Raw genomic sequence first — 19600 nt, 5'->3', positions numbered from 1 at the left:
CAATGCTTGTAGATCTATTTTCAAAATATGTTTATACGTTTTTTGGTGCTTTTTGATGCCAATACTTTTGTACTTTTACTCAAGTAAATTTTGAATTCTGACTTCTACTTGTAATAGAGTATTTTTACATTGCAGTATTGATACTTTTATTTTTATTTTTTTCACCACTGCGCTGCACTGCACCCTCAGGCCGCCAGGGGGCGGGCAGGGTACTCAACCAACTACACGCCCACCAGTGCCGTATTTCCCAAGTATCCAATCCCTGACTTCTGGGTCAGAGTGACAACTGGGTCCTTCTTTCGTGAAGTAAACACAGAACAAAAACACACTTTTATAACAACTATGCGACTAGACAGTAAGGTAGGTATATGTTAGTCAGGGAAGCATGTCCTACAAACTTGTTATTGGAAGTCGCAATTGTTTGATATATGTACGGCGCATTCTTGTTCGTTATCAGCTAAAAGTTTATTAATTACGTGGTGGCGTCAGCAGTAGAGGACTGCTTAAAGGTGCCGTGCAGAGATTAATACAACATTTATATTTATACGTGCTGTTATAATGTGCACGCACTGCGCAGTCAGTCAAAGACACAAAATAGCTACAAAGCTCATGCAAATAGTGCCTTTTCCACAAGGTGTCGCTGTGAAACCATGAGCTTCTTGATTGATCGAATACTTGTCTTTATTAGCAGCAACAGTAGGTATAAATACAATAATGCTAAAAGGATAACACAAAAAGTCATAAGGACTTGTAATTCAGATTTGAGACGTTTAAAGACATACAATAACGTACAAGAAATCATAAACACTAACTGGCATGACTTTAACAATTATTACTACATTTAAAATATCCCCTTTGATATTTTTTGCCTTTTGGAGAGGCAGTAGGCCTACTGTCTGTCAGGGGTTAATCTGTCAAGATAGTTGAATTGTAAACTCTCAATCGAATATTTACACACCAATCTAGACTAGCCCAGGGGTGGAGAGACAAGATACAGTAGGCCAAAGTCCATCTGGTGTTTGTGTGGTTATACGAGTCAGTATTTTGCAGTGGTGTGAAAACGTCTGTCTCTCCTATCAAGTGCGGACTAATAAGACAGGGCTGGTGACCTAGAAGAACCTCACTGACACATGGAGGACCAGACCAAGTTATACGACTACGATCTTCTGGTCATTGGTGGAGGGTCAGGTGGTCTGGCCGTGGCCAAGGTTCGCTCACATTTTTCTGAGTTATAGCATTACTTTGCAATTTAAATGGCAGTATCCCCCTGCTTATTGTTCTGTATCGTACTGTCTACATAACAATAACATATGATACAGAGAAACAAGCAGCTGGGTGACAAGGTTATTGTATTTATACATTCTCAGTTCCCCTCAGCTTGGAGTCAACTTAGAAGCAACTTTAAAGTGTGAGCATGGTGTTCCCCTATGCTGCTCACCCCTATTTCGTTGTGTACATCTGGTCATTGAACTCCGGCAGCAAAAGCAAAGCTCTGATAATTCTCATATAATGGCATCTCATGTGAAAATAAGACGGATTTGGGCAGTTACGATAATTAATCCAATCTAAATATAAAATGTTCATCCCTGTCTCTCTCAACATCTCACTTCCCTAGGAGGCAGCTGGGTTCCAAAAAAGGGTGTTGATCCTTGATATTGCAACGCCGTCCCCTAAATGCGCCAAGGGTGTGTATTTTTTCCATTTTTTTATGTTATGTTTTGTTCTCTCTTATTCCAATGTTCTCCTCAATTCCTTCCTTCTCGTCTCAACTCCAGATGCTGGAGGTTCCTGCGTGATTGAGGGCAGCATCAAGAAGCTGCTTCACCAGGCGTCTCTGCTCGGAAAAGCCGTTCAGGATTCTAAGAAATATGGCTGGAAGGTTGAAGAGAAGGGTGAGAGGAGACAGATAAACATTTCAGATTATACAAATTCATTTTTAAAAAGTATTTATGTCATATTGTTTATGTCCCAAAAACGTTTTTCAAAAGGTTTGAGGCTAAATTACCACTCCTGAATAGAGAGCCTCTCTCATTTTTGAATGGCTCTCAGAGCATTTCAGCTGCAGTACCACCTTTGGCCTGAACTGCGCCACCCCCACCAAAATCCTTTTGAAAAAAAAAATTATTTATAAATTTTTTTTTTGAAAAAAAAATATATATATATATATTTTTTTGTGATGACGTCACACTCGGCATATGACGTCACAATCGGCAGCAAATCTGAACAGCCTGTTTTGAGAACCCGTGGGATACTTTTAACCTTCGCCTTCTCAAAACCAGAGAAAGACACATCGGTCAGAAATGGGACTTTGTGAGGATAGAAGGTGCTAGTGGGACCCCAAAAAAAGCCTTTAAAGGAGTTGTTCAGACCAAAACACATATAGGGTTAAATCTGCCTTTTATCATACCCCTTCATACCTGCTTTAGTCGATTTTTTTCATAGCTGCCCCTGTTGCTAGTTTTCGGATGCCCCTGTTGCTAGATTTCGCGGGCCCTCTCATAACTAACAGAGTAGATAGACTTTATTCTAGTGCGGTTATTTCTTTAGCTTCAACGTTAGTATTTTTTTATTGGATTGTGTTTACACAACGTCCTGAGACCAACCAAACCGCTGTTTTGACCTCACAGGCACCCTACTTGTCAAACAGACAAGAAGATCCTCTGCTCCTCCCCTCCCTTTCTAGGCTCTCCTCTCCCTGCTCTGGTGCAGAGCAGAAGCCGTTTGACAAGTAAGGGTGCCTGTGATGTCAAAACAGCGGTTTGGTTGGTCTCAGGACGTTGTGTAAACACAATCGAATAAAAAAATACTAACTTTGAAGCTAAAGAAATAACCACACTAGAATAAAGACTATCTACTCTGTTAGTTATGAGAAGGCCCGCGAAATCTAGCAACAGGGGCAGCTATGAAAAAAATCAACTAAAGCAGGTATGAAGGGGTATGATAAAAGGCAGATTTAACCCTATATGTGTTTTGGTCTGAACGACTCATTTAAATACACATTTTTCATATCAGTGTCCCATGTCTGGAGCGAGTTGGTGGACAGGTTGCAGGAGCGTGTGAGGTCTCAAAGCTTGGAGCTCTGGAGGGAGTTGAGGGACGTCGGAGTGACCTACCTGAGTGCCCGTGGAGAGATAGTGGCTCCGCACACAGTAGAGGTAGCGCGGACACAACTTCAATACAGTGTTGTTTTTTACAGCAAATTTTGATTTAGTTTTAGTCATAGCCTTTTGAATACAATGTCATTTAGTTGTAGTCATAATTTAGTCACCTGAAAAGTTTTAGTTTTAGTCAAATTTTAGTCTATTTTTAGACTAAATATAAGATTTTAGTCGACTAAATCTACAGTTGATTTAGTCAACTGAAATGTATTTTGGCAGGCCTTGATGGCATCGTAATGACATTTTAACAAGATTTTACACTTGGTTGCGCGCAGAAAATAGATACAACGCGTCGCAGTGCAACGCGTTGTGAGCTTGTAGATCTGCTATTTTCAGCACGCAACACCGGAGAGCAACCAAACATAAAACACTCTTCTTCACTAGTTCCTCCCGAACATTTTAGTCTAGTTTTTATTTTGTCGACGAAATTGTCAACTTTAGTCTTAGTTTTAGTCATCACAGCTTAGTTTTTATTTAGTTTTAATTTAGTTTTGGTCAGTGAGAAAAACGCAGTCAACAAACATTTTTCATCATAGTTTTAGTCGACGAAATCAACACTGCTTCAATATTATATTCATTGGCTGGACGTGCCGTATCTGAGACAATTTGAGAAGGCCATGTTAGCGAGTGTCGATATTCTGTCTGTCCCATCAGGCAACAGACATCAATGGGAGGAAGAGCCGCCACACTGCAGGGACGCTGGTCATTGCCACGGGAGACAAACCTCAATATCTGGGCATACCTGGAGGCAAGGAACATTGTGTCACCAGGTTGTACAATTCTCCCACAATGCACACTTTTCAGAATTGTTGTACCTTGCCAATAACAGCTAGTAAACAGTAATAGGTTTGTCACACACACGCACGCACGCACGCACACACACACACACACACACAGAGAGAGAGACCCCTCTGTGGAACCCCATATGCCGATGCTGGCATCCTCATCTTCCATACACCTGTCATCCTTTCTTCCTCATTAAAGATAGTAAGAATAATGGACTCTCTCCCACTCTCCTTAAATGGCCAAATAAAAAATCTGCCAGAACAGAAGGAAACATATGGTTGCGCAGCTTTTCACCTATTAAATCTCAGCTGTTGCTTTTGTATAATATGGCCCGTGGTGCATGGCACATCCCTTTAAACCTTGGTCTGTCTGCATCGTGTAGTTTTCAATATTCTCAATGGCACTCATAAAGTCACCCTCAGCTCTTTGTCCCCTGTCTTCTCTCTCTCTCTCTCCCTCTGCCCCAGTGATGATTTATTGTCTCTACACCACTCACCGGCTAGAACCCTCGTAGTAGGTGGTACTGCAGAGGGTTTGGAGTGTGCTGGATTCCTGTCTGGCCTCGGTCTAGAGGTCACTGTTCTTCTTGACTCTGGTCCTCTCCCAGGGTTTGATCAGAAGATGGCCCAGAAGATAGAGAACCACATGTTTGTCCATGGGGTCAATTTCAAGTATCACTACTCTCTAAGCAAGGTATACTGAGACAGAGAATTCACATCTATTTGGGGTTTTGGAAGGGTTGGCTGTAATTACTAGGAGTTCATCAGTCAGCATCTAGAATATAGAGGAGCCTGTCTGCAGAGGTGTTATTTTGTCAACCAAGGACGTAAAATTGCCTGCTGTCCTTTGAAAGTACTATAATTTGTTTTCCATTTTGTGCTATCAATCATATGGTAAGAATAGGTGCCATTTCTGTTCAAATGACAAATGTCTCTCATTTCAGAACAAAACTCATTCATTTCATGGAGGGGGAGACTGAACATTTATCGAGATTTATCGTGTGTGTGTGTGTGTGTGTGTGTGTGTGTGTGTGTGTGTGTGTGTGTGTGTGTGTGTGTGTGTGTGTGTGTGTGTGTGTGTGTGTGTGTCTGTGTGTTTCAGGTGGAGCAACTTGAAGCTTGCAGCAAGAGCACAGATTTAGGTATACCATAATATTTGTGGTAATTTTAGCTTCGCATAGTGGTAAAGTAAAGGAGGTTTCAGCTAATATTAGGTCTATCACGAAAGCAAGTGTTCTTATTTCAGGAAGAAACATTTTAGTTTAGTTAACAATGTTATTTTATATATACACAGCAGTAAACCCAACGTTTTTAATTGAATCTGAATTGTCCATCCTCTAATCAAATCCATCAATATTGACTTTGATTTGAATGGAATTGTTTAGTTTCATTTAAGCCCCCCCACCGCCTGCACTGTTGTCAAACTTGCAGGTCTTTCTGACATGACACCAGCGCCTGGGAGACTGAGAGTGAGTCTGGTGTCTACAGAGGGCGAAACCAAACAGGAAGAATTTGATACAGTAGGTGGTTGTTATGAAATGAGACATCTCTCTGCCTGTCCCTCTGTCTCTCTGTTTGTCTGTCTAATTATCTTTCATGCACCAATCTTTCATGTTAATCTGCAGTTGTCTGTGTCTGTTATGCAGGTTTTGCTTGCTGTAGGGAGGGAGTCCTGCACCAGTGACCTTGGCCTTGAATGTGTCGGGGTGAAATGCAGCCAGGAGTATGTGCAGTATAGAGTACCATATTACCTTGTATTGATTTCAGGTGACAGTTTGTGTGATCGTTCTAGTGTCGTTAGACTATCTGTGTCATTTATGGGTATACTTTCCTCTTAGGCTGATTGTGCGCGCGCGTGTGTGTGCGTGTGTGTGTGTGTGTGTGTGTGTGAGTGTGTGTGTGCGTGTGCGTGCGTGCGTGCGTGCGTGTGTGCGTGTGTGTCAGCACTGGCAGGATCCTGGTGAATGAACGGGAGCAGACGAGTGTAGATCACGTGTGCGCTCTCGGCTCGGTGCAGCACGGTCGACCGTCCACCACGGGGCTCTCCATGCATGCCGGGAGACTGTTGGCTCGTAGACTCTATACAGGAGACACCACAGTGGTAGGCTACTTACACCGATTAGCAAGTGGTTGGCATAGCGAATATGACTATATACAGTCAAATCCATTTGGTTACAGTACACTCAGAGTTAATTTAACACGTTTATTTATGCTACGACTAAACCAAGAAGCCCCAAGAGGCAGAGGTTTGCAGTGATTTTAGAACAGCTAGGGGCGTTGTTACTTAGGCATGAGGCGTCCTTGCATTGCTTAATGCTTTTTTAAAACAAAGGGTTGCCATAATATATGACATGACAGTCATAGACATATCCCATATCCCAAATAAAAAAGTAATACCAATATCACTGCAAGAATAATTTCTATAAGAAGGTAGAACTCCGACTGCCTGTACAAACATGGAATGTTTACATTCTGACAGACTCAATCTAGCTGTTGCAAATGTGAAATTAATTATTAATTAGCAACTGCATGTCTTATTTCATGACACAGAAACTCTTTGTAAAACAAAATACACAACAAAATGTAACATTTTGAAACAATTTGTTTTGCTGCACTAATCTGATAATCACAGTAACAGGTGTATGTTTGCAATGGCTTAAAAAAAACACAACTGAGGCAATCATAATCAAGGACAGGAACTATCTGTTTTTTAAAGAGAGGTTTGATCTGTATCTGTTTGCTGTTGATGGCAGTGTGACTACAGTAACGTCCCCACCGTGCTCTTCACTCCATTGGAATACGCTGCTTGTGGTCTGTCGGAGGAGAGAGCCAACCTCACATTTGGGGAGGCCAACATAGAGGTATAGTATACTGTATATACTTTAAATAGACCTACAAATACATACACAGATACTAGCCGCAAGCCAGCAAGCGACTCACTGGACATGAAAGTGCTGTAGAAATTATTTTCTTACGAGAAATATCTAAAAACTGTCTTTGTAGGTATATCACAGTTACTACTGGCCATTGGAATGGACCCTCCCTGGCAGGAATAAAAACTCCTGCTATGTAAAAATTATCTGCCACATCCCTGACAATGTAAGTATGATGATTGTTTTTTTAACAATCCGCAATGTAACAATTGTGTAAATTACTGCTTCTCAACTTTGGGTCTGAAGGAGTTCCAGGAGGTCCATAAATAAGCAATTGCCAGACTACCAAGAATGACTTGCAAAGCGAGTATATTCTGTTGCGTTGATATACGTTGGGGTAATTCTTATGTGACATAAATACCCTTATTTGGACTGGTAATGTGATAATGTTTCTAAGCTAACGTGATAACGTGATGACATTCTGGCTCCTCATTGTCTGGCTGACACTGTTAGAAACATCATCACGTTATCACATTGATTTAGAAACGTCAACATGTTACTGACACAGAGGGGCTTGCCATTTTTGTGCATCCGCATTCTTTGCAAGTAAATCTTAGTTGTTTGTAATGGCATATGATTATATATTCTGTTTCACAAGACTTGTAATAACAGAATTGGCTGAAAATGCTCAAGCTAGTCTTAAGTTTTATTTTCAAGCCACACTGTTTCTGCTGGAGATAAAGTCCCCATTCTAGACTACAGCTTCGTCCGTCACTGATCACATTTCCACACAACAGCTCTAATGTATTATGACATACTTTAATGTTGAGAATGAGTGGTACTCCCCTTTAAGACCATGCGCCTTGGCTCAAGTTCAGCCGTAGGGGCCATAATATTATCTATTATATGTGGCGAACATTCAGTGAAATTAGGCAAACATTCAGCAGAAATTGCTGCAGATCTACTGAGTTTGTAAACGTCTATTTTTGGTGAAAGGTTTTGGTGTAGAAGTAAAAAAGAAAGTGACTAAGTTTAGTCCCCTGGCCCTGGGGGACCCGGTCAACAGAGTACATACTGAACCTTATACATCATGTGAATGTGAGTTTCTTAATTATTTTCAAATATGAAGGAACTCTGCTTTACCTCTGTGGCACCCCTTTATATTATGCAGTGTTTTGGGTTCAACTTCACATGTATGCAAATATCAGCACCTGATTGGTTCATCTGATTGGTCATATCAGTCCTTGGGGTTGTCAATAATCACTTTTTATCACTCCTAAAGTAACAATGTGTGCATGCCATGTCTTCTTGTCAGGAACGTGTGGTTGGTCTCCATGTAATGGGTCCCAGTGCTGGAGATATTGTCCAAGGTTTTGCTGCAGCTATGAAGTGTGGTCTTACCAAACAACAGTTGGACTCGACAGTGGGAATCCATCCTTTGTCAGCCCAGGTAGGTGTGCCAGTTTCCTCTCTGCCTCATGAAAACACCTGGTCTACAAAACAGTCTACCTACCTGTGACCTTTTCATTGTAGGTATTTATCTAACAAAATGTACCCTTATTTCTGAACATACTGTACATATCAATTGACACCTCCATCCCTCCATCCATCTTCAACCGCTTATCCGGAATCGGGTCGCGGGGGTAACAGTTCCAACTGAGACTTCCAGATTTCCTTATCCCGAGCAACTTCCTCCACTCCCTCAGGGAGTATACCGAGGCGTTCCCAAGCCAGTTTGGAGATATAATCCTTCCATCTGGTCTTTGGTCTGCCACGGGGTCTCCTCCCAGTGGGACGTGCATCGAGGACCTTCCTAGGAAGACGCTCAGGGGGCGTCCGTACTAGATGCCCGAACCACCTTAAGCTGACTCCTTTCCAAGTGTAGGAGCAGCGGTTCTACTCCAAGTCTCTCTCGGGTGATTGAACTTCTCACCCTATCTCTAAGGGAGATACCAGCCACCCGTCTGAGGAAACTCATTTTGTCCGCTTGCACCCTCCCTCAGTTATTCCTCTACATTGTGGTGCGTGCATCAAGCTAGGTTTTATTATTTTAAGTACAAAAGAAAGAAACGACGACCACCACAAAGATGTAATTTATAGCAGCAATCCCAATCCAGAAAGGCCAGCGTGTGCTGGTTGTTCTTTCTTTTGTATTGTATGTCAGGGGTACAGCATCCTAACACTTTGAGAGAATTGTGAAAGCGGGTTGAGCACACCTTGTGCTTTGGCTTTAAGGAGCTAAGCTCCAACATCTGGCTCGGGACGCTTAATGAAATTAACTCATAAATAGCACCTCTCACTTCACACTAGGTGTGCTTTTACTTCAACTCTCCTGTCCTAATAGGCCCTTCAAAGACGCTCACTTTCTGGGGTTAATGACAGCAGTGCTGTTCTAAAGACATTCTTACTCCTAATGCCGTGTCCCAATCTCAACAAAAGACACTGGTTCATATAGGTCATTTAATAATCTCTGTGACTGGGTTAATTTTCAGAACTTTATTCAGACTTTATTGAGAGTACAGAGAGTTTATGTGATTTTGTTCATTCTATAGTACTGAATAAACGTGAAAATGGCTTTGGTCTGTAAGTGTAATGGTTCTGGTGTTATATTTATATGGTCCAGGTGTTGACCACATTGACCGTGACACAGCGCACCTCTGAGGCGATGATGGTGAGGGGAAACTGCTGAGGTTAGCCTCCCTGCTATCTATCAGTCATTGTTGTGGAATGTGGAGGGCAGCAATGATTGAAGGACAGCAGTGATAAACTGAAGAGAGCTGGGCAGCAGGATGGCGACCAACCATTCAGTGACGTCTTTGCCTTAAGCCTGACTGACAGGTGGGCGGAGACTGATGCCCTGCTGCTGACACGGTTCCTGTTTGTGAAGCCCATCTCTGTTTGGGCTGCTATAACGCTTTGTTTTCTTTTTCTGCAAAACCTTTAAGGCGCTACTAAATGCGTTTTTACAGCTCTCTCAACTTAAATGAAGGAAGTTAGAATTTGCCAGAGGTGTTTCTATTAAAATGCTCTGTAAGCTTTAGCGTGTCTGAGCTTTAAAGGGCTGCTGAAGTGCGATAAGACTCTGGGATTTGATGCATTTACATGGAGGAACAGCTCAGTTTTACGTGCCATGTTCCCACTGCTGCAGTGCTTGCCTGAGGGACTTAAATGCCTTAATTTCATGTAATGAACAAGATGGAGATTAAAGAATTACCCAAATTAACTGAGTTTATCAGTTGGGCTCTTGCTTTAATTGACACACACTATACTTATTGAGACATTACATTAAAATGACCACCCCCCTACACACACACACACACGCACACTCAGCCTCTCTCTTCTGTTCCTTTTTTATATTCTCAATGTGGTTCAGCCCTACAGGGCAAAGTAAATGTCTTAAAAACCACAGCTGAATATTAATGCTGATCGTTAAGCAAAGAATCTCATACAGATGAGAAGAACAGAGACTGGAGGGAGCAGGCAGGTGTCCTTTATAAGCGTGATATTGACAGCTTTTGCTGCCATCTCAACACTGTTGTCTGCATTTAAATAAAAATGTAGTTCTGTATATATGTAATTTCAATTTGTGTGTGTGTGTGTGTGTGTGTGTGTGTGTGTGTGTGTGTGTGTGTGTGTGTGTGTGTGTGTGTGTGTGTGTGTGTGTGTGTGTGTGTGTGTGTGTGTGTGTGTGTGTGTGTGTGTGTGTGTGTGTGTGTGTGTGTGTGTGTGTGTGTTCATTCAGAGGCCCTACTTGATTCCCTGCTAATGCAGGTAGTGCTCTGTTCAAAGTGCTGTTGGCCTTTGAACAATTGGATGCAAATTCTGCAGATTACCCTTCAGGCCACCTTCTCCTCTTCTTGAGATGCAGGGTGGTGTAGCCTAAGTAAGACTGATATCCCAATTACAAAAAGTGCACAGGACCACGTTTTCTGGCATCAGACTGCAAATGGTATTAGTATTAGATCATAATTTGATCAAGATTTTGCTTTGTATTTGACTTTGTCTAAGCTAGGGCACCTGTGTGAACTTAAGATGCACGGTATACCGTATACTGTATGCATTTCCCTCAATAATGTGTGCTCTCATGATTGCCTTGGATGATATTCAAGCCAAGGCGCAAAGCCAGTCGATCTTATTACAATTTTCTGTTCCGCCACTAGGTGGTGCTATAGCTGTATATGTATTGGGTTCTCTTTACAGTCAATGCATGCAATGAATTGGTGTGTAGAGGAATTCTCAGTGAATTTATCATATTGACATGATAAAACGAATCTGAAGAAATTATTAATATGAATAAACCCACCTCATATTCACGTACACAGTTTTGAGGGCACAAAGGTCAAGTTCCAGGGCAGGAAGGCCATCAATTAAAAACATTTTAGTCCATTGAAAGAACTTGTTGAATTTAAGCGTTAGGGATGATCTAATCTGCGGTGAAATAGATCAATTATGGTATTGATCCATGATCACCCTGCACCAATCAAAGTCACTGGATTGGTTTAAAGATGGGGACTCGGGGGAGTTAAGATTTCAGAATCTCAACAAAAGACACTGGTATCTACATGACAATAAAGAGACACTGGTGTCTACATATTGACCAGAAAGAGACAGAGGAGAAAGTGGTACAGTCAGCTGGGGCATTAATGCCACTGTGGCCTCAGGTCATGCAATTCTTTGAGGCGCACAAGACCAAACTGAGGGGCAACGGCATCCATGGCCTCCATGAAATTCTTGCCCTGACACAGACGGAGTAGAATCTTCTTATTTGTTTGCCATTTTGTCGTGAACATCACTACATTAGTGTGGTGAAGTCGTACTTAACACTTAATTATTTTTAATAGCTTTTAACTCAAGCACAACTTTGACAGAGCAACTTGCACTTGCACAACGTAGTTGAGTAGGTCTATATACTTTGACTCAGGTACTGGGGGTTGGGTTGAATACTTTGTGTCCACCACATCACTGATACTTTGTAACATGTACGGCGGAGTATAACTCATGTGGGCGCGCTCATTCCTCGGCAAAGAGGGGTGCCCTAGCTCTGGTCCATAGCGTTAGAATGAGTTCTCCTTAAGGCTATGTCACCGATCAGTCCTTTCGCCGCTGGAAAGGCTGCGCACCCTCTCGTCTGTAGTAAAAAATAAAACATACAGTTTAGCTACTCATCAAAACAAAGACTGCTTTAGGTAGTTGAAACCCTACTGTCCTTAGTGGGAACACTCTGATCCCCCCACCTCACGTCTAAAATACACTATTTAGCCAGAAAATAAAATACTTCACCGGAAGGCTAAAATCTGGTCAATGGAATTCTCTATTGACAAGACCTGTAGAGGGCGGTGTGGAGGCAGCCAAAACGTACGGTGAAATATTTTCTTTTCTGGCCAACAAGTGTATTTTAGACGTGAGGTGGGGGGCTTCGAGTGCTGCCACTAAGGAAAGTAGGCTTTCAACATCTTAGAACTGTCTTTGTTTTGGTGAGTAGCGAAGTGTATTTTTATTTGTTTTACTACAGACGAGAGGCTGAGCAGCCTGGGCTACCACGGCTTTGAGCGCAAGGGCTCGTTGGTGACATAGGGTTAAAGGAAAACTCCTTCTAACGCTATGGACCATAGCTAGGGTGGCCGCAGGGGCGTCACAAGAGGAGGGGGGGGGGGGGAGAGTGGGGCTGAGTTACTAGGGCCCAAGGTGGAGGGGCCTGTCTTTAGCAGATTTACAAGCTTGTAGATCTGCTATTTTTGAAAAGTCGTGACAATGTGTGCAAATCTTTGAATAGGCTATATGTAGGCTACTTTTTAAAGCGAACATTTGTAACTCAAATTTTGCTTCTGGAGGGGGGCCCTCCCTGGAACTAAATATTTTGAGATGGGGTCCGTGGCCAAATACATCATTTTGGGGGTCCTTCACATGAAAATATTTGAGCACCACTTAGGTTTAAAAAAACAAACAAAAAAAACACGATTTTTCAAAAATAGCAGTTTTTCAATTTCAAAATGTGAGTGAATCCTAGTACCCACCCAGGGCCCAGAATTTGGTGCGACGAGCCGACGACACCCCTGGATGCATGGCCATGCTCCTCCTGCGGGCTGCGGGGCGGTACGGAATGGTACAGTCCGTTAGCGAACGCTTCAGCTCACTGACCAGCGGACAATCAGCAGCGAGGACTGGAGGATCCTGATCATCATCATCACCATCACCATTCACCACCAGTACCAGGATCACCACCACCACGGCACGGGGGGCTCACCACCAGAACAAACCCACCCCGCATTCATTCATTCCCAAAAGAACACCTTTTCTTCCGCCCGACATGAAACAGCCTCTACTGGAACTGATGAGGATGAGCAGAATATGCCGGATGGTTTTCGCCACTTGTTTGGGATCTTTTATTCTGGTCATCTTTTATTTCCAAAGTATGTTCCAACCAGGTAGGACCTCTTTTCTCTGTTATCTCGTTGGATTCGTGTGTGTGCTGCGTGCGTGCGTGATGCGTGTGTGTGTGTGTGTGTGTGTGTGTGTGTGTGTGTGTGTGTTTGACACCCTGCTGGGGCTGATTTGTTCCGCTGTACAATAATTAAACGGCGGAATAATTTATGACCGCGTAATTCAATCTAGTGTCGCGATAATAATGAACGTGTAATTCAATCCGGTGTTGCCAAAACGACGACTCAGCCATAATGATAATATCATAGGTCAAAAATAACACACACCAATAATGCTGGAGTGCAATCCCATGCAACAATCAATTAAAATGCAATTTGTCTTGGGTCTGATTGATCAACAACCCTCCTGGGGGAGACGTGCTTCATGCATGTGGGTGTGATTTATGATTTATTATGTGCCGGGCTGATTCCTCTGACAAGTGGCAGCAGAGCAGAGGAGGGAGCGGTTCTCTACTAGCTGCCTCTGTTCTGTCTGTGGATGCTTTTTGTCTTGTGGAATCCGTGCCAAGCTCCGTGCGCGACGCTCCTCTCCTCCGCTGTACAGCTGAGGCTCTCATGTGCGCGGAAGGAATCCCAAAAGCATCCTCTCGGCTCCTGCATACAAAATACCGACGCTTTCACATTATCGATTTACAACAGGTATACTGTCTGTTTAGGGCGAAACATCATGGCTGAGCTGCATATTCCAACAATGACTGGAAGAAGTGTTGGGATGCTGAGCTCTGCGCGCTCCTATTTGTTCAAATGAAATGATGGAAGGAAGGCTATAATGCTAAATGCTTAAATCAAAGATAGGCCTATAGCTACACATCCATAAATGAAAAACTGGGGATGTAAACTGGGGCTTATTTAGTGTAAAAAGAACTACAGGCCTAATGTTGACAGATGAGAGGAAGTAAGTCTGAGAAACAAAGCAAGTGGCCAACCCTGCTTGCAGCATAGGTTATGTGGGGTTGGTGCTGAAACAAAAGGAAGACAGTCTAACCCACTGAAACCACACCACACAGTAAAATCCTCAAACATGTGCATAAATGGAACCAAATGTACCCGAAAGGGTCCACTTGTTTTACACGTGTGCCCTCTCAGAGAGAGAGAAAGAGTCACAAATGTATAAATAAACTCAGGATTTTACTGCGTATGAAACTTGTTCACCAGACAAGACACTAACATTGAGCAAATCATCGCATTGCATCAGATTCTGAATGTGTCACGGAACAGACATTGCGTGTGTTTGTAGTGGTTATTGCAGCGTTACAGCTGGTGTGAGAGAAGATGACTAAAAAGGTGTGTGAATAGAGATGTTGATATTTCCTGCTGTACTTAAATTGTACAGTGTAGGCATATACTTTTGATTTAAGGTCATTATTAAGGGTGAATAAGACGCCACACTCAACAGTCATGGTGGTTATGAACAACAACAAACGCAAACAGGGTGTCTTTGCGTTTGTTGTTGATAATATGTAGGTCCTCTATCTTATCTGTCTCTGTTTTTGTTTACCATTTCCATATCTGCACTGGGATCTTTAATATCCTGCTCATTTTCCTCTCTATATCTCCCTCCCCTCTAAATAGTTATTTTTGGCGAGCAACACTGTCATACAACAAAGTATAATTTAGGCTTCAGTTTTGAGCTCTGTCTCTTTCTCTATACACTCTCTTTCACTTTCTCTGTTATACACTCTCTCGCGTTCTTTCTCCCAGTCAGCCGATTACTCTCTCCTTCCTGCGTCGCACACCCACACACCACTCCACCAGAGCCCTATTGTATTTTCATCAGATAAATGAGACCAGCCTTCGTTTCCTAGGTTCAGGCATGTTTCGCAGGCCTGGGAACCCTGTCTCGCCTCCCAGTGTAAACTCTCACCTCTCTTCCATGGCTAGTGGGGTCACGACCCCTTGTAAAACAGACAGTGGAGAAGGGGGGGACGGTGGCATCACACTGTGACCCAAGACACACACACACACACACACACACACACACACACACAGGCCCCTAGCAGTGTCGCCAGAAGTCGGAACGCATGGTAGTAAAGCCATCCTTCAAGTGAATGTCCATGATCAGTGGCGTCAGTTCAGCAAAAGCTAAGGTATGGCAACATGCCATACCTTAGCAACAGGCGCAATGAAAAGTAAATTTTATTATTTCCCCATGTAGCCAAGGTATGGCAGCTGCCATAGCTTGCCATACCCAATTGACGCCTCTGTCCATGATGTATCATCATGACAGATATCTAGCCTTCCTTCAAGTGAATGTCCATGATGTATCATGACAGATATCTAGCCATCCTTCAAGTGAATGTCCATGATGTATCATGACAGATATCTCTTTTTTGGCAGGGAACTGTTTTATATTCTTACTCGCCTATTTCCACCCACAAATACATGCATTTCTACACGCACATGCACATACAAACGTGAACTCCTGGTCCAACATCATCATCATCATCATTGGTGCCAATTGGGGGGTTGTCAGTGACGCCGTTATCTCCCTGCCAAATGGTGCCGTTTGTGTCGTTGGATCTGTGTTGCTGACAGCCGGACAGGGGAGCCATGCCCTTTTTACCGCAGTCTTGTCAGTTCCCATTGGGTTTCTGCCTGGGGTGGGTTGGTGGCCAATGGCCATGACCAATCCATTCAGCTTCATCAGTAAGAGCTGGCCTTGTCTTCAGGTCCATTTAGAGCGGTATTAGAGCTGGCCTTTTCTACAGGTCCTTTTAAGAGGGGTATTAGAGCTGGCCTTGTCTACGCGTCCATTTAAAGGGGCATTAGAGCTGTTTACTCTTTTGGAGTCCTATTGTTTGATTTGTGTGTGAGGTGCCCCTGAGATCGTTTGGAGTGTCATCCTTTCATTCTCTCTTTGTGTCTCTTTTCGGCCCCTCTGTCTGTCAGTCTGATAATCTCTGTTTATTTATCTCTGTTTATCTCAATCAGTCTCCCTGTGAGTGTGTTTGTGTTGTGTGTGTGTGTGTGTGTGTGTGTGTGTGTGTGTGTGTGTGTGTGTGTGTGTGTGTGTGTGTGTGTGTGTGTGTGTGTGTGTGTGTGTGTGTGTGTGTGTGTGTGCGCGCGCGCGTGCGTGCGTGTGAGAGAGAGGGGGGGAGAGATGGAGAGTGAGAGTGCAGTATAGTTTAGTGTTTCCCCTTTTATTCTTTGCACCTTGGCCTTAAAGTAATTTACTCACATTTTACATTTCCCACAATGCCCTTGACTCCGAAGTTGCCAACTGCAAATGGTGTCGGACCTTATTAACCACATTTTGAAACCTGAGGATTGTTTTGTTTTTTGTAAGATGGCGGGGTACAACCCGACCAAGGAACTCCAGCATATGGGGATGTACGGAAAACTCTTGCATGGAATCTCTTTGGGAACCTCTAAATTCCTCACCGCCTTTGGTCTGGGGCAGTAATGCCAGTAATGTGACAGACTAAAGGAAAGACTGCCGAGTCCTGAGGTCGATGATCTCATGCAGGATCATGGTAATCGGAGGATAAGTCTACCGACAGCTGCCATTCTGTAAAATTGACTATGTGATTTAAAATTAAGTAATGTTTTGGTGTTTCGTAGAAAATACTTTTAGGTGGTTTGTCCCATATGATTTCCCTGCGCCCCTCTGTTCCACTTTCTATTGGAGAACTGTCCTTTTATGTTACAGCGTTTTTCCACTGAAAGTCTGCCCGATGCAACGGTAGAGACGACCTTTAGAGATGAAACGAGATAGCTTCTTCATGTGTGTGTGTGTGTGTGTGTGTGTGTGTGTGTGTGTGTGTGTGTGTGTGTGTGTGTGTGTGTGTGTGTGTGTGTGTGTGTGTGTGTGTGTGTATGTGTCTGATTGTATACCCCCCCACCCCCCCACCCCTTTCCTGTTTCTATTCATTGTCTCAGCTTGCTCCTCTGCCCTTGTGTGTGTATTGTATGAGAGCGTATCCCGGACTTCCTGTTTGTGTGATCTTTAGCGGGACTGTTGTTTTCCTGCACAGCTTGACTCCTAAATCCTGGATCAAACATCCAGTGCATCGGCTGGCGGGGCCGGGGGGTGGAGGGGCAGAGACTGGAGGTGACCCCACTAGTTGATCTGTAGCGCGGCTTCAGTGAATCCGCATACAGCTTATCCTCTGGTCTTTTATCCATCCCGCCTTGGGTTAAGTAAACGCTCCACATTCCTGGAGCGGCTGTGAATGAGTCAGGGCACACCGAGTCAATCTGCTGCCCCACTGTCTGGACTTGAGGCCAGGCAGAATCCGGGGGTGGCCCACAAGGGCCCCTCATTTTCCTAAATTGGGTTGATTTCCATCTGCTGGCACGTCTGGATTTAATTAGAAAAGGACCCGGTTCCGCTACTGTGTTAGTTGGGCAAGCGGGCGCGCGCATTATGAACACACACACACACACACACACGCATGCACCCAGTCGCACTGTGCGCACATCATTAAGTCTTTAAGAATCAGAGACATTGCTTCAGTTCATGGACTGGTGGAGTTAAAAAGAAAGTGAGAAAGAGAGAGAGAGAGAAGCTGGTTGCTGGTACTGTAACTGTATGTGCTTCTCCATGATAATTCTTCTGGGGCTTGCTGCCTTTGGGGATTTACACACACATGATGTCACACATACACCTACTCACTCACTCACTGACTCAAGTCTTTCAGAATGCATACTGGGGGAATAGAGCATGGGAAAACCAGAGTCAGCGAGTCCCCCACACGCACACACTCATCACAAACAGTACAACAACTGTGTGTCTGATCCAGTGCTGTAAAGTAACTAAGTGCATTTACTCAAGTAATGTACTTAAGTACACTTTTGAGGTATTTGTACTTTCCTTGAGTATTTCCAATTACCAATACTTTTACTTCTACTCCACTACATCTCAGAGGCAAATATTGTACTTTTTACTCCACTACAGTTATTTTAAAACTTTAGTTACTAGTTACTTTCTAGATTTTTATTATCATTACAAAGCATACATTACCCACTCCATTCCTATATACATTTCAGCCAATTGAAAATAGCCGATCTACAAGCTCACAATGCGACGCATTGTGAGCTTGTAGATCTGCTATTTTCAAATATTTTTATACATTAGAAAACTTGTGAAATGAGACATTCTGCATACTGAGTACTTTCTACTTTTGTACTTGAATTACATTTTGATTCCAATACTTATGTACTTTTACTCAAGTACATTTTGATTACTGTACTTGTAACAGAGTATTTCTACATTGCGGTAATTGATACTTTTACTTAAGTAAAACATTTGAGTACTTTTTACACCACTGGTCTGATCACCATCTCCTTGTACAGTATTCCTCAATGCCCGTCTGCTGTTCTGTGTTACTGGGTCTGTCTATTCCTCTCACTGTGGTCAGATTTCTTGTCTGTCTGCTGCTGGCCCGTTAGTCATATGAATCTTGGGAAAACACTATGACTCATGCGATTACTGCAGAAAGGCTTTTGAACCTCAGGGCAGGATTTTCAGGTGTGTGTGTGCGTGTGTGAGTAGGGATGGGACGATATGAAAATTTCATATCACGATTATTGTGACCAAAGAAATCGCGATTTACCATATTATCGCGATAATCAAAATCCATTATCCTGGGGCGGAACATTTGCCAAAAAATAGCAGATCTACAAGATCAAAACGCGTTGCACCACGACGCGTTGTGAGCTTGTAGATCGGCTATTTCTTTGGCAAAGACATTTGATAGATAGTGAAAAAAAGGATATATCAAGTATGTATACCAGTAAGACTCCCTAATCGGGAGATCGCTTATCTCCACAAATATCACAACCTCCACCTCTCACGTCATACGGGTAGCCATAGTTACACCTGGAATGTTGAATCTCCATATATGGAGATAACCTACGCATCACACAAAGTCTGACCTCACCAGCCCATACTTGGGCATGGACGACTTATATCTCCATATACGGAGATGGCCATATATGGAGATACGATGACATCACAGAGTCCACAGCTGATGATGTGGCGTGATGTCATACAATACACAAACAAGCCCTATATAAAGGGGCAATTCTCACCAGGGAAGAGAGCATTGCCTGGAATGTTGAATCTCCATATATGGAGATAACCTACGCATCACACAAAGTCTGACCTCACCAGCCCATACTTGGGCATGGACGACTTATATCTCCATATACGGAGATGGCCATATATGGAGATACGATGACATCACAGAGTCCACAGCTGATGATGTGGCGTGATGTCATAAATAAACAAACAAGCCCTATATACTGAGCTGATGATGTGGCGTGATGTCATACAATAAACAAACAAGCCCTATATACTGATGCGGAGATATGAGCAGGGCAAAGGTGTGACGTGTGACGTG

At 43.2% G+C, this 19600-nt stretch overlaps 2 protein-coding genes across 8 annotated transcripts in view; both read left to right on the top strand.

The window, feature by feature from the left end:
* Window positions 1–290: 290 nt before the first annotated feature.
* On the top strand, window positions 291–10384 carry LOC308309096 (thioredoxin reductase 1, cytoplasmic-like). 7 transcript variants are annotated; one of them, XM_080754562.1, is made up of 14 exons: window positions 291–360; window positions 1082–1208; window positions 1616–1685; window positions 1776–1892; window positions 3013–3155; window positions 3813–3928; window positions 4412–4637; window positions 5046–5085; window positions 5375–5666; window positions 5888–6044; window positions 6697–6804; window positions 6947–7042; window positions 8132–8266; window positions 9440–10384. In XM_080754562.1, exons 2-14 carry the CDS (start codon window positions 1131–1133, stop codon window positions 9503–9505), a joined length of 1644 nt encoding a protein of 547 aa, XP_080610688.1. In that variant the 5' UTR covers window positions 291–360; window positions 1082–1130; the 3' UTR covers window positions 9506–10384. The 7 variants fall into 7 exon arrangements, 5 of the variants coding, with proteins under 5 accessions (XP_080610688.1, XP_080610692.1, XP_080610689.1 ...); XM_080754565.1 differs by lacking the exon at window positions 291–360 and having other exon boundaries at window positions 414–1208; window positions 5375–5463; window positions 5590–5666; window positions 5897–6044; XM_080754564.1 differs by lacking the exon at window positions 291–360 and having other exon boundaries at window positions 415–1208; window positions 5375–5463; window positions 5590–5666.
* Window positions 10385–13123: 2739 nt separating this feature from the next.
* Window positions 13124–19600, top strand: part of chst11 (carbohydrate (chondroitin 4) sulfotransferase 11) — a gene marked incomplete at both ends in the record, with an annotated part of 74128 nt that continues 67651 nt past the window's right edge. Inside the window, one exon of the mRNA XM_080754568.1 lies at window positions 13124–13241. Within this exon, the coding sequence (XP_080610694.1) occupies window positions 13124–13241 (118 nt within the window). The remainder of the gene's footprint in view (window positions 13242–19600) is intronic.

This window comes from Nannobrachium achirus, assembly GCF_963921795.1.
Source record: "Nannobrachium achirus genome assembly, chromosome: 23".
Lineage (NCBI taxonomy): Eukaryota > Metazoa > Chordata > Actinopteri > Myctophiformes > Myctophidae > Nannobrachium > Nannobrachium achirus.
Note: the sequence above shows the minus strand (reverse complement) of the source record. Positions and strands in the feature narration are given on the sequence as shown.

What these genes read in the sequence shown, in the direction of transcription:
- LOC308309096 (XM_080754562.1), top strand. Translation starts at nt 1,131, where the DNA reads ATGGAGGACCAGACCAAGTTATACGACTACGATCTTCTGGTCATTGGT. An exon ending in GGGGTGAAATGCAGCCAGGA is followed by an intron (nt 5,667 to 5,887) that starts GTATGTGCAGTA and finishes CGTGTGTGTCAG; the next exon opens with CACTGGCAGGATCCTGGTGA. An exon ending in TCTGCCACATCCCTGACAAT is followed by an intron (nt 7,043 to 8,131) that starts GTAAGTATGATG and finishes TCTTCTTGTCAG; the next exon opens with GAACGTGTGGTTGGTCTCCA.